General features: G+C 45.4%; 2 protein-coding genes across 2 annotated transcripts in view; one reads left to right on the top strand and one right to left on the bottom strand.

Moving 5' to 3' along the window:
• LOC129854181 (cytochrome c oxidase subunit 4 isoform 1, mitochondrial-like) overlaps nucleotides 1–14199 on the bottom strand; it is a 230642-nt gene that overhangs the window by 113379 nt on the left and 103064 nt on the right. The window lies entirely within an intron of this gene.
• Nucleotides 1–14199, top strand: part of LOC129854177 (aryl hydrocarbon receptor nuclear translocator 2-like) — a 60304-nt gene that overhangs the window by 16648 nt on the left and 29457 nt on the right. Inside the window, exons 4-5 of the mRNA XM_055920963.1 lie at nucleotides 1143–1294; nucleotides 11046–11121. Coding sequence (XP_055776938.1) covers nucleotides 1143–1294; nucleotides 11046–11121 — 228 coding nt within the window. The remainder of the gene's footprint in view (nucleotides 1–1142; nucleotides 1295–11045; nucleotides 11122–14199) is intronic.

The following is a 14199-nucleotide window of genomic DNA, read 5'->3' as shown; positions in this document are numbered from 1 at the left end:
AGATTTGCTGCCAAGAACGAAGGACTGCTCCACTATCTCTTCCTGTTACTGCGGTCACAGGTCATACATTCTGACCAATAGGATGCTCACTCCCTCCCTAGCCCATGTTTAAACAATGAGATATGCGCTGAATAAAAGGTGAGGTCGAAACGCGGCTAATCTACATTTTCTCAAGTCAATAAGGAAATCGTGCCTTTTTCTCAAAATGAGATTACATTTCTGGCCTTCTCCCGCTGTTGTTTAGCTGGTGGTGCCCTCTGTGTGAAAGGAAAACCACTTTTCCATGTCTCTGAGATTGTCCACAGAGCTTTCATTACGAATGGCCATTTCAGATCCCCTAACTGAAAGCCATTTTGCATTTAGATGCAAAGCAGCACATCCATTAGCCAGATTGACAGCTGAGGTTCACTGGTATGCTTATGGTGGGAATATTCAGAGAGAGAGGTAGGTGTGTGTGTGTGTGTGTGTTTCCGAGTGTTTGTTCAGAATGGTATGGTAGGAGAGGTATGGGTGGAGAGATTAGACTGGGTGGAACCGAAAACCGAAAGTCTTCTGAAGTCCACCTGATTTCCACGCTCCACACCCAAGATGGAGAAACTCTCCAGGAAGACGTCAGCTTGACAGTGGTGGATTAAAGCTGACCAAATAAGAAATGAATCAACCTTTTTTGTTGAGTACTCCCAACTCCTTCCTGCCTCAAATGACTCCTTTTTCTTCTTTGTAAGATGGAGGAACATTTCTCTCTCTTCTGTTTCTCTCTGTTTCTCTCTGCAATATGTGTTGACCCCCCCCCCCCCCCCCCCCACAAACACACACGCAAGGTTCCCCTTCCCTCCATTCTAGGTGGTCAGATTGTCTGTGATGTGTCTTATCTAACCTTTGCCCTCCCTCCCTCCCTCCCTCCCTCCCTCCCTCCCTCTCTCCCTCCTTCCCTCTCTCCCACCGTCCCTCCGTCCCTCTCTCCCTCTCTCCCTCCCTCCCTCCCTCCCTCCATCCCTCCTTTTACCTCCCTCCCTCTCTCTCTTGTCTTCCCTCTCTCCCTCCTTCCCTCTCTTCCCCTCCCCCTCCTCCTCTCTCTCTCCCTCCCTCCCTCCCTCCCTCCCTCCCTCCCTCCCTCCCTCCCTCTCTCTCTCTCTCTCCAGGTGGTAAAGTTGAAAGGCCAGGTGTTGTCTGTGATGTACAGGTTTCGTATGAAGAACAGAGAGTGGATGTTAATCCGCACCAGCTCCTTCACCTTCCAGAACCCCTACTCCGACGAGATCGAGTACATCATCTGTACCAACACCAACGTCAAGTAGGTGGACGCGCACACACGGACAAATTTACTTACACAGACCACACACACACTCACACAGAGATAGACACTGAGTAATAAACATACAAATGTGTGTGTAAATTGTTGACACATGTTTCATGTCCTGGGACAGAAATGGACCAGCAGAATGTTCTAGACCAGGGTTTCCCAAATGAGTTTTGCCCTTGTGCTACACAGCTGATTTAAAATGATCAGAGCTTGATGATGAGTTGGAAAGATTTCTGACATGTCCAAAGGAAATCCTCAATAGAAATATTGTGAAACTCCTCCTGGCTGCTTTTAACATCTGTTGTACTCTCTGCATGTATCTGGACTGGAATGACTCTACACACACCACTGACACTTCACTCAATGCTCTGGTTGTTAACATACGCACACACACACATGCACACGCCGTGCTTGTGCAACTGACACACACTGACTGACTATTAACACCAGTGTGACAGCATACAGGTCTGCTGCCCCAGTCAGTCGTAATATTGACAGTACATGGCGTTGGAATGGTAGCAGTATGTTTTGCTACCAGCTGTTAAAGGTTCAGTATGGAGGATAATATTAACAGTGTTTTATTGATTCATGCCATATTAATAAGGTGTTAAATTAAACATTTAAGGAAAGTATGTGTGTGTGTGTGGAACTTGGCCCGTTTTCCGTTCTCTAAACAGTGTGTTTTGTAGGAAGACCGGTTCCAGGTTGTTTGTTTTGGTCCCTCAGGTTCCACAAACCTGTTGGTTGGACTCTGGGCTACAATGGAGGATAGCCAGAACTGGGAGTACTGATCTAGGATCAGATCCCTCTATCCATGTATTTTTATTCATTGTGATCTAAAAGGCAAAACTGATCCTAAGTCAGCACTCCTACTCTGAGACGCTTGATACATAATGTCCCCATTGAATATGTGCTGTGACCAGGCCTCCAGTCTTAAAAGCTTTCAATTTTCTTCTGGTCCACCATGATGTGCATACCAATGTCTTTAAACACAGCCTTTAGCCATCAGCCTAGAAGGACTAGAGTGACCAGTTATAATAGTCACCTTTTTATTTCCTGCATAGCGTTTACCAGGGATGCCATATTTTGTCTGTTTGGGAAACACTGCTGTAGCTGGCCCAGTTATCCCCTCTAGCTGTAGCAGGCCCAGTTATCCCCTCTGGCTGTAGCAGGCCCAGTCATCCCCTCTAGCTGTAGCAGGCCCAGTTATCCCCTCTAGCTGTAGCAGGCCCAGTTATCCCCTCTAGCTGTAGCAGGCCCAGTTATCCCCTCTGGCTGTAGCAGGCCCAGTTATCCCCTCTGGCTGTAGCAGGCCCAGTTATCCCCTCTGGCTGTAGCAGGCCCAGTCATCCCCTCTAGCTGTAGCAGGCCCAGTTATCCCCTCTAGCTGTAGCAGGCCCAGTTATCCCCTCTGGCTGTAGCAGGCCCAGTTATCCCCTCTGGCTGTAGCAGGCCCAGTTATCCCCTCTAGCTGTAGCAGGCCTCAGTTATCCCCTCTGGCTGTAGCAGGCCTCAGTTATCCCCTCTAGCTGTAGCAGGCCCAGTTATCCCCTCTGGCTGTAGCAGGCCCAGTCATCCCCTCTAGCTGTAGCAGGCCCAGTTATCCCCTCTAGCTGTAGCAGGCCCAGTTATCCCCTCTAGCTGTAGCAGGCCTCAGTTATCCCCTCTAGCTGTAGCAGGCCTCAGTTATCCCCTCTAGCTGTAGCAGGCCTCAGTTATCCCCTCTAGCTGTAGCAGGCCTCAGTTATCCCCTCTAGCTGTAGCAGGCCCCAGTTATCCCCTCTAGCTGTAGCAGGCCCAGTTATCCCCTCTAGCTGTAGCAGGCCTCAGTTATCCCCTCTAGCTGTAGCAGGCCTCAGTTATCCCCTCTAGCTGTAGCAGGCCCCAGTTATCCCCTCTAGCTGTAGCAGGCCCAGTTATCCCCTCTAGCTGTAGCAGGCCTCAGTTATCCCCTCTGGCTGTAGCAGGCCCAGGTATCCCCTCTAGCTGTAGCAGGCCCAGTTATCCCCTCTAGCTGTAGCAGGCCTCAGTTATCCCCTCTAGCTGTAGCAGGCCTCAGTTATCCCCTCTAGCTGTAGCAGGCCCAGTTATCCCCTCTAGCTGTAGCAGGCCTCAGTTATCCCCTCTAGCTGTAGCAGGCCCAGTTATCCCCTCTGGCTGTAGCAGGCCCAGTTACCCCCTCTGGCTGTAGCAGGCCCAGTTACCCCCTCTGGCTGTAGCAGGCCCAGTTATCCCCTCTGGCTGTAGCAGGCCCAGTTATCCCCTCTAGCTGTAGCAGGCCCAGTTGTCCCCTCTAGCTGTAGCAGGCCCAGTTATCCCCTCTAGCTGTAGCAGGCCCAGTTATCCCCTCTAGCAGATACTGTATTGTAGAGTGTATGTGTGTGTGTGTGTATTTGTGCACGTGTGAGTTTGTGGGTGCGTGTGCATGCCTGAGCTTGTTTGTGTTTACGTACACGTGTTAACCTGTTAAGTGCGTGTGACTGCTTACCTGCAGGGTTTTTCACCTGCACTACCAGGTCCTGGTCAGTAGGGGGCGGTAGCGTCACTGTTGATTTGGTCACCGTGCCTAGATAGAGGCCAGAGAGGAAAAGGAATGGCCTTTTAGTGGTTGAAGAATCAGAGAATGGATGCAACCCTCATACCCCAGGACCATCAACATTGACTTTAAACTTGACGCTTCCAACACTCACATCCCACTCACACTCCAGAGAACTGGGGAAACACTGGAAGAGTCCCGTTATTCAGTTTGTTCTAGATTGTTCTGCTCTCTCCTCCACCCGTCTGTGTGGAAACATGCTCTGAAACATCATTTTCTCAATTTCCTCAGACATTATAAGGACTTAAGAAAGGTAGTAACAGAATGTTTCTGGAGATCAGATTAGCGGAGTAAACATTCCATTGTGTGTGTGTGTGTGTGTGTGTGTGTGTGTGTGTGCATCCCTGCGTGTACATCCTTGCGTGTACATCCTTGCGTGTACATCCTTGCGTGTGCATCCCTGCGTGTGCTCCGTTGTCTAGCAGTGTTCTCTCTAGCGGAGGTGAGAGCCAGGGCAGTGAGAACCTGGCTGACTACAGACTGGGTGCTAGATTTATGGGCTGCATAAAATATCTCATCTCATTCATCAACCCTCTACAACAGTTGTGAAGCTCAGCATCTGACCACTGGGGTACCTGAGCCAGTCACACAGTCACACAGTCTCACACACACACACACACACACACACACACAGGGTTATGAGACAGACCGTCTGGTTGTTGGTGTAACAGTGTTACTCTGTCGTAAATGTATTGTTCGTGAGAGACACCACTCTGTTTCTTCTCTCTCATCTCTGGTGTGCACTCGTTCACTTCCCCTCCAAGGTTTAAGAGTGTTTGATTGATGTCAAGCGACTGCCATATTTCTTTCCTATGGGTCCTGGTCAAAACCACTCCACTATGTAGGGAGTAGAATGCCATTTGGGACGCAGACCAATGCTTTAACATTCTTGAGGGGGAGTGAATGAGTGCACACTTCATAAATTAGGGAAAGAATATAGGGATCTGGACAATGTCTTTACTCTCCTGGGTTATACCCCTTCTCATATTGGATATCTCTTAGATTACACACTCAATCATTTCTGGAGAACTAGCTGGGCATATATCTATGTATGCAGCCCATATATAACCACACACAGAGTGCCGGCCGTATGTCATTACTGTGGGAGCGACTACTACTGGACCAAATACATAAAGTAAGATGCAGCCAGTGGAGAAAAGCCTGTTATTTCAGACCTGGCTGCAGTACAACTGTAGGCCTTGGACAATAACAATACCATACCATGCATGGTGAATCTGCACCTACACTATACATACAACAGTATGTGGATACCCCTTCAAATGAGTAGATTAGGCTATTTCAGCCACACCCGTTGCTGACAGGTGTATAAAATCGAACACACCGCCATGCAATCTCCACAGACAAACATTGGCAGAAGAATGGCCATACTGAAGAGCTCAGTGACTTTCAATGTGGCACCGTCATAGGATGCCACCTTTCCAAGCAGTCAGTTTGTACAATTTCTGCCCTGCTAAATGGTCTGTCCTCGGTTGTAACACTCACTACCGAGTTCCAAACTGCCTCTGGAAGAAACGTCAGCACAAGAACTGTTCGTCAGGAGCTTCATGAGATGGGTTTCTATGGCGAGCAGCCGCACACAAGCCTAAGATCACCATGCGCAATGCCAAGCGTCGGCTGGAGTGGTGTAAAGCTCACCGCGATTGGACTCTGGAGCAGTGGAAACTTGTTCTCTGAAGTGATGAATCACCCTTCACCATCTGGCAGTCCGACGGACAATTCTGGGTTTGGCGGATGCCAGGAAAACGCATTGTGCCTGTTTTTCATGGTTCGGGCCCCTTAGTTGCAGTGAAGGGAAATCTTAACTACAGCAGACAATGACATTCTAGACAATTCTGTGCTTCCAACTTTGTGGCAACAGTTTGGAGAAGGCCCTTTCCTGTTTCAGCATGACAATGCCCCCATGCATAAAGCGAGGTCCGTACAGAAATGGTTTGTCGAGATTGGTATGGAAGAACTTGACTGGCCTGCACAGAGCCCTAACCTCAACCCCATTGAAAACCATTAGGATTCATTGGAACGCTGACTGCGAGCCAGGCCTAATCGCCCAACATCAGTGCCCAACCACACTAACGCTCTTGTGGCTGAATGGAAGAAAGTCCCCACAGCAATGTTCCAACATCAAGTGGAAATCCTTCCCAGAAGAGTGGGGGCTGTTATAGCAGCAAACTCCATATTAATGCCCATGATTCTGGAATGAGATGTTCAACAAGCAGGTGTTCACATACTGTTGGTCATGCAGTGTATCTGGATTAAAGGGAATGGCAACATTGTAATGGAGAGTGTGTATTCTAACAGCTCCAACAGTGTTGTAGCAGCTGCATGGTAGTGTGGTCTATTTTCCAACTGGCTTCCTGACTGTCCTTTAGCCTGCAGGAATGCAGACGGAGATGACTTTGGAGCCATGACAGACCCACACCTCACACACTGCCCCGTCTCAGTGTGCCTCAGTTGTTGAGCAAGCCGAACAGAGCCATCTGTAATAGTTAGTCATGTTGGCTGGCTCTAGGTAGGAAGCACAAAGGGAGATATTAGAGGCTAGCCTCCACTTCTGTTTCTGGCACTGTTTCTCTTTAGGAAGCCATCCGTGGAGGGCTTTTGTGTGTGCGTGCATTGGCATTGGCATTGTTACCATGGCTACAAGCCTCAGGCTGCCCGCTTGCACCCTTGCTACATCCCATCAGGCACTGCTGCGTGACCTGGCTGCGTCCCTCAGAACTCCACTATTAGGCCAGCTCTGAATGTGTGGGCAGAGAACACACACACCATAGCAGCCAAGTCACCAATGAAGCCATTCCCCATCCGCTGTTTAACACCGCTGGAGTTTACCCAGGGGCATCAGAGCAGAACAACAACAAATTAGAAACCTTAGCAACTCATCTGCATCTCACACACACACACTTAAACACTTTCAAGCATACACACACGCACGTACACGTGCACACATGTACACACACTTACAAACACACACACAAACACATCAGACACACACACTCTGAACCTCTGGCCCTGATGTGAAAGAAAGAAAGAACCGGTTCCGTTTTGATAATAATGTTTATTCCCGACCGTGTGATGCAGAGTGCTGTAGAGGTGCTTCAACAGGAGACTTGTGTAACTGTGCTGGAAACTTGGCTGGATGTATTTTTGCACATTCTTCAGAAGTTCAAATATCCTCTGGAGTTTTCCTGGCCAAGTGTTATCCATCTTAGTCCTCTCTCAGTCCAGGTGACCCTCTGTGTGCTCAGCCCTCCTCCCTCCCTACATCTCTTCCTCCTATTCTCCTCTACTCCCCTCTCGTCTGGGAGAGAGAGAGAGAGAGAATATTCACCGCAAGTATCTCTTTGAGAGGACACTAAGCAACACTTGACATAATGGGGTTTTGAAGTAGTTTGTTTTCATCAGTGGAAGCTCTTTATTCCTAGTGACAGGTGTTTTTGATCAGGACACAACACACAGGCATACACACACTGACACACTGGCCGTCATGTATTCTAGTTACTCACATTAGGTCTGTTGTCAGAAGCTAGGCTCTTATAGGCTGTGACGGCCAGGGCCACTAAGTTCAGCACAGCACCAGTCTATGTACACTGCTAGGGGACGCTTTCATGTTGTTAACACAAGTGTTTCCATCTCTCTCTCTCGATCTCATGTTGTTAACACAAGTGTTTCCATCTCTCTCTCTCTTTGACATTCATGAATTGATTTGTGGCAGGAAAGGAGGAAGTCGTTTCTCTCTCATTCTTTCTCTTAGATATTCAGTCATTTATTTGAGACAGGAAAGGAGGACTGTTGTGATGTACTTAGAGAAAGCAAAAAGAGACCAACAGAGATGAGCTGTCAATTTCCTACGGTCTGTCTGTGGACTCAAACCCAACTGGTCCTCTGTAGTCTAAAGTGGCCTCCTCCTCTCCTCTCTTCATCGCGTCTCCTCAGAGAGAGAGAGAGAGAGCTGCATACTTCTCATGGCAGGAGAAGAAAAACAGTTTGTTTCTCTCTGGGTAAATAGGAAATGTCAGGGTTGGATGCTCCAGAAAAGAACTTAGCAGGAAATCACTCCGAGGCTTCTGAAATTAAGGGCCTGAATTAGATGCTGTGGTGCAATTTGCCAGCGACAAATGGATTCGAGGCACAAGAGGGTGTGTAAAGTTTATCTGCCTGTGTGTGTGTGTGTGTGTGTGTGTGTGTGTGTGTGTGTGTGTGTGTGTGTGTGTGTGTGTGTGTGTGTGTGTGTGTGTGTGTGTGTGTGTGTGTGTGTGTGTGTGTGTGTGTGTGTGTGTGTGTGTGTGTGTGTGTGTGTGTGTGTGTGTGTGAGAAATACAGTCATTCTGTTGCCAGCTTACTAATGATGCATAAGAGCTGACAGGAGACATTCTGTCTGGAAATGGTTTTGAGTTTAAAAACAGCTCTTGAAACATCTTATTGCCGCCACATTGACTATTGGGAATATGTGTTTGCATGCAGGTGTTGCTCTTCTCGTTTAGGCATTCACAATACACTGACTGTGCAACAAGGGATGTATCCCAGCTGGTACCCTAAGAGTGCACTACTATTGACCAGGGCCCATAGGAAGCTATGAAGGGAAAAGGGTGCCATTTGGGACACAGATCATGTTATTCATTACATCACCTTTCCCCTACAAAACAAAAAGGCTTGTTTTTGAGAGTACCGAATTAGAATCTGTTGTATCCCAGTGTATAGAAGACACAGTTAGAATCTGTTGTATCCCAGTGTATAGAAGACACAGTTAGAATCTGTTGTTTCCCAGTGTATAGAAGACACAGTTAGAATCTGTTGTATCCCAGTGTATAGAAGACACAGTTAGAATCTGTTGTCTCCCAGTGTATAGAAGACACAGTTAGAATCTGTTGTTTCCCAGTGTATAGAAGACACAGTTAGAATCTGTTGTTTCCCAGTGAATAGAAGACACAGTTAGAATCTGTTGTTTCCCAGTGTATAGAAGACACAGTTAGAATCTGTTGTTTCCCAGTGTATAGAAGACACAGTTAGAATGTTGTCTCCCAGTGTATAGAAGACACAGTTAGAATCTGTTGTATCCCAGTGTATAGAAGACACAGTTAGAATCTGTTGTATCCCAGTGTATAGAAGACACAGTTAGAATCTGTTGTATCCCAGTGTATAGAAGACAGTTAGAATCTGTTGTTTCCCAGTGTATAGAAGACAGTTAGAATCTGTTGTTTCCCAGTGTATAGAAGACACAGTTAGAATCTGTCTCCCAGTGTATAGAAGACACAGTTAGAATCTGTTGTTTCCCAGTGTATAGAAGACATAGTTAGAATCTGTTGTTTCCCAGTGAATAGAAGACACAGTTAGAATCTGTTGTTTCCCAGTGTATAGAAGACACAGTTAGAATCTGTTGTTTCCCAGTGTATAGAAGACACAGTTAGAATGTTGTCTCCCAGTGTATAGAAGACACAGTTAGAATCTGTTGTATCCCAGTGTATAGAAGACACAGTTAGAATCTGTTGTATCCCAGTGTATAGAAGACACAGTTAGAATCTGTTGTATCCCAGTGTATAGAAGACACAGTTAGAATCTGTTGTTTCCCAGTGTATAGAAGACACAGTTAGAATCTGTTGTTTCCCAGTGAATAGAAGACACAGTTAGAATCTGTTGTTTCCCAGTGTATAGAAGACACAGTTAGAATCTGTTGTTTCCCAGTGTATAGAAGACACAGTTAGAATCTGTTGTTTCCCAGTGTATAGAAGACACAGTTAGAATGTTGTCTCCCAGTGTATAGAAGACACAGTTAGAATCTGTTGTATCCCAGTGTATAGAAGACACAGTTAGAATCTGTTGTATCCCAGTGTATAGAAGACACAGTTAGAATCTGTTGTATCCCAGTGTATAGAAGACACAGTTAGAATCTGTTGTTTCCCAGTGTATAGAAGACACAGTTAGAATCTGTTGTTTCCCAGTGAATAGAAGACACAGTTAGAATCTGTTGTTTCCCAGTGTATAGAAGACACAGTTAGAATCTGTTGTTTCCCAGTGTATAGAAGACACAGTTAGAATCTGTTGTTTCCCAGTGTATAGAAGACACATTTAGAATCTGTTGTATCCCAGTGTATAGAAGACACAGTTAGAATATGTTGTTTCCCAGTGTATAAAAGACACAGTTAGAATCTGTTGTTTCCCAGTGTATAGAAGACACAGTTAGAATCTGTTGTTTCCCAGTGTATAGAAGACACAGTTAGAATATGTTGTTTCCCAGTGTATAGAAGACACAGTTAGAATCTGTTGTTTCCCAGTGTATAGAAGACACAGTTAGAATCTGTTGTTTCCCAGTGTATAGAAGACACAGTTATAATCTGTTGTTTCCCAGTGTATAGAAGACACAGTTAGAATCTGTTTCCCAGTGTATAGAAGACACAGTTAGAATCTGTTGTTTCCCAGTGTATAGAAGACAGTTAGAATCTGTTGTCTCCCAGTGTATAGAAGACACAGTTAGAATCTGTTGTTTCCCAGTGTATAGAAGACAGTTAGAATCTGTTGTCTCCCAGTGTATAGAAGACACAGTTAGAATCTGTTGTCTCCCAGTGTATAGAAGACACAGTTAGAATCTGTTGTTTCCCAGTGTATAGAAGACACAGTTAGAATCTGTTGTTTCCCAGTGTATAGAAGACACAGTTAGAATCTGTTGTTTCCCAGTGTATAGAAGACAGTTAGAATCTGCTCCTTGTTAAGAGGCAGAGCCTGGACATCTGTGAGTAGGGAGAGAGAACAAGGGAAAGCGAGAAAACAAGGGAATGATAAAGACAGAAAGGGATGGAGAGGAGTGAGAGCAGCCTGTTACCCCCTATAGTCATTCAGCACAGATGGACAGACCAGCTTGTAGTCTGTATTTAATAGTACATTCACAAAGGACCCGTAGGTTTTTCCAGTCGGTCAATGTTCTGATTTGTTCCACAGCCGTTAGGGTGCCAGGTGTGGTATCTCGCTGGTACGTTCGGATGCTGGTGTTTTGCTATTGTGTATCACTAACTTATCTTATCTCTATCTTATCACTAACCATCTGTTACTAATAATACAATCTAAAGAGGAAACATATCAAAGTGATGGTATTGTGTGATTCTGTATTAATGTGTTGTCATTGTGTGTGTACTCCAGGCAGCTCCAACAGCAGCAGCAGGCAGAGCTGGAGGTCCATCAGAGGGACGGCCTGACAGCCTATGACCTATCACAGGTACCCCACAGGACCCCTATAGCTGCCCTTATTTATACCTGCCTGTTCATAATATAACATATAACATTGTGTCTTCCCTATACCCAGTGTAGCCCACTTACCTGTCCATACTCCTGGCTTTTCATGCTAGACAGCTTCTGAAGCTGTTGATTGTATATCATTAAAGGACCAGTGCAGTCAAAAATGTGATTTCCTCTGTTTTACAGTGGGGCAAAAAAGTATTTAGTCAGCCACCAATTGTGCAAGTTCTCCCACTTAAAAAGATGAGAGAGGCCTGTAATTTTCATCATAGGTACACTTCAACTATGACAGACAAAATGAGGGGGAAAAATCCAGAAAATCACATTGCAGGATTTTTTATGAATTTATTAGCAAATTATGGTGGAAAATAAGTATTTGGTCACCTACAAACAAGCAAGATTTCTGGCTCTCACAGACCTGTAACTTCTTCTTTAAGAGGCTCCTCTGTCCTCCACTCGTTACATGTATTAATGGCACCTGTTTGAACTTGTTATCAGTATAAAAGACACCTGTCCACAACCTCAAACAGTCACACTCCAAACTCCACTATGGCCAAGACCAAAGAGCTGTCAAAGGACACCAGAAACAAAATTGTAGACCTGCACCAGGCTGGGAAGACTGAATCTGCAATAGGTATGCAGCTTGGTTTGAAGAAATCAACTGTGGGAGCAATTATTAGGAAATGGAAGACATACTGATAATCTCCCTCGATCTGGGGCTCCACGCAAGACCTCACCCCGTGGGGTCAAAATGATCACAAGAACGGTGAGCAAAAATACCAGAACCACACGGGGGGACCTAGTGAATGACCTGCAGGACCAAAGTAACAAAGCCTACCATCAGTAACACACTACGCCGCCAGGGACTCAAATCCTGCAGTGCCAGACGTGTCCCCCTGCTTAAGCCAGTACATGTCCAGGCCCGTCTGAAGTTTGCTAGAGAGCATTTGGATGATCCAGAAGAAGATTGGGAGAATGTCATATGGTCAGATGAAACCAAAATATAACTTTTTGGTAAAAACTCAACTCGTCGTGTTTGGAGGACAAAGAATGCTGAGTTGCATCCAAAGAACACCATACCTACTGTGAAGCATGGGGGTGGAAACATCATGCTTTGGTGCTGTTTTTCTGCAAAGGTACCAGGACGACTGATCCGTGTATAGGAAAGAATGAATGGGGCCATGTATCGTGAGATTTTGAGTGAAAACCTCCTTCCATCAGCAAGGGCATAGAAGATGAAACGTGGCTGGGTCTTTCAGCATGACAATGATCCCAAACACATCGCCCGGGCTACGAAGGAGTGGCTGAAGCATTTCAAGGTCCTGGAGTGGCCTAGCCAGTCTCCAGATCTCAACCCCATAGAAACTCTTTGGAGGGAGTTGAAAGTCCGTGTTGCCCAGCAACAGCCCCAAAACATCACTGCTCTAGAGGAGATCTGTATGGAGGAATGGGCCAAAATACCAGCAACAGTGTGTGAAAACCTTGTGAAGACTTACAGAAAACGTTTGACCTCTGTCATTGCCAACAAAGGGTATATAAAAGTATTGAGAAACTTTTGTTATTGACCAAATACTTATTTTCCACCATAATTTGCAAATAAATTCATTAAAAATCCCACCATGTGATTTTCTGGATTTTTTTTCCTCATTTTGTCTGTCATAGTTGAAGTGTACCTATGATGGCCTCTCATAGTTGAAGTGTACCTTACAGGCCTCTCTCATCTTTTTAAGTGGGAGAACTTGCACAATTGGTGGCTGACTAAATACTTTTTTGCCCCACTGTATATATATTTACATACTATGAGGTTGGAATAATACTGTGAAATTGTGAATATTATGATAATGTCCTTTTTTAGGAGCTATTTGAAAAGACCGCCTGAAATTTCAACCTGCTTTTGGTGGGATGGGTTTTGGTCTGACTGGTGACATCACCAGGTGGTCAATTAGTTAATAGACCAATAAGAAAGAGTTCCAAACCTCTGCCAATAACAGCTAGTTTTCAGTTTTCCCCTCACAGAAATTACTGTTTGCTAAGAAGCTATTTTTGTTTCTTTATGACAATTTTTTATTGAAAAATGGTTGCATTGGACATTTAAGAGGGCTCGACTGTATAACAGGCTTGGGGTCAATTACATTTTAATTCAGTCAATTCAGGAAGTAAACAGAAATGGAATTATTCCTCAATGATTGTCTGAGGGAAAAAACATTGAAATTGGAATTTCAGTTTAGGTCCTGAACTGACTAAATTCAAATGGAATTGATCCCAACCCTGCTGTATAAATACACTTTCTAGGGTTTCATTAAGTGAAGATGTCCTTCCCTCCTGTCTTTCCTCTAGCTGTTGACTGTACATCAGTAGGGTTTCATTAAGTGAAGATGTCCTTCCCTCCTGTCTTTCCTCTAGCTGTTGACTGTACATCAGTAGGGTTTCATCAAGTGAAGATGTCCTTCCCTCCTGTCTTTCCTCTAGCTGTTGACTGTACATCAGTAGGGTTTCATTAAGTGAAGATGTCCTTCCCTCCTGTCTTTCCTCTAGTTGTTGACTGTACATCAGTAGGGTTTCATCAAGTGAAGATGTCCTTCCCTCCTCACTTTCCTCTAGCTGTTGACTGTACATCAGTAGGGTTTCATCAAGTGAAGATGTCCTTCCCTCCTGTCTTTCCTCTAGTTGTTGACTGTACATCAGTAGGGTTTCATCAAGTGAAGATGTCCTTCCCTAATGTCTTTCCTCTAGTTGTTGACTGTACATCAGTAGGGTTTCATCAAGTGAAGATGTCCTTCCCTCCTGTCTTTCCTCTAGTTGTTGACTGTACATCAGTAGGGTTTCATCAAGTGAAGATGTCCTTCCCTCCTCACTTTCCTCTAGTTGTTGACTGTACATCAGTAGGGTTTCATCAAGTGAAGATGTCCTTCCCTCCTGTCTTTCCTCTAGTTGTTGACTGTACATCAGTAGGGTTTCATTAAGTGAAGATGTCCTTCCCTCCTGTCTTTCCTCTAGTTGTTGACTGTACATCAGTAGGGTTTCATCAAGTGAAGATGTCCTTCCCTCCTGTCTTTCC

Source organism: Salvelinus fontinalis, chromosome 4 (genome assembly GCF_029448725.1).
Source record: "Salvelinus fontinalis isolate EN_2023a chromosome 4, ASM2944872v1, whole genome shotgun sequence".
NCBI lineage: Eukaryota > Metazoa > Chordata > Actinopteri > Salmoniformes > Salmonidae > Salvelinus > Salvelinus fontinalis.
This window is presented reverse-complemented; position numbering and strand designations above follow the sequence as displayed.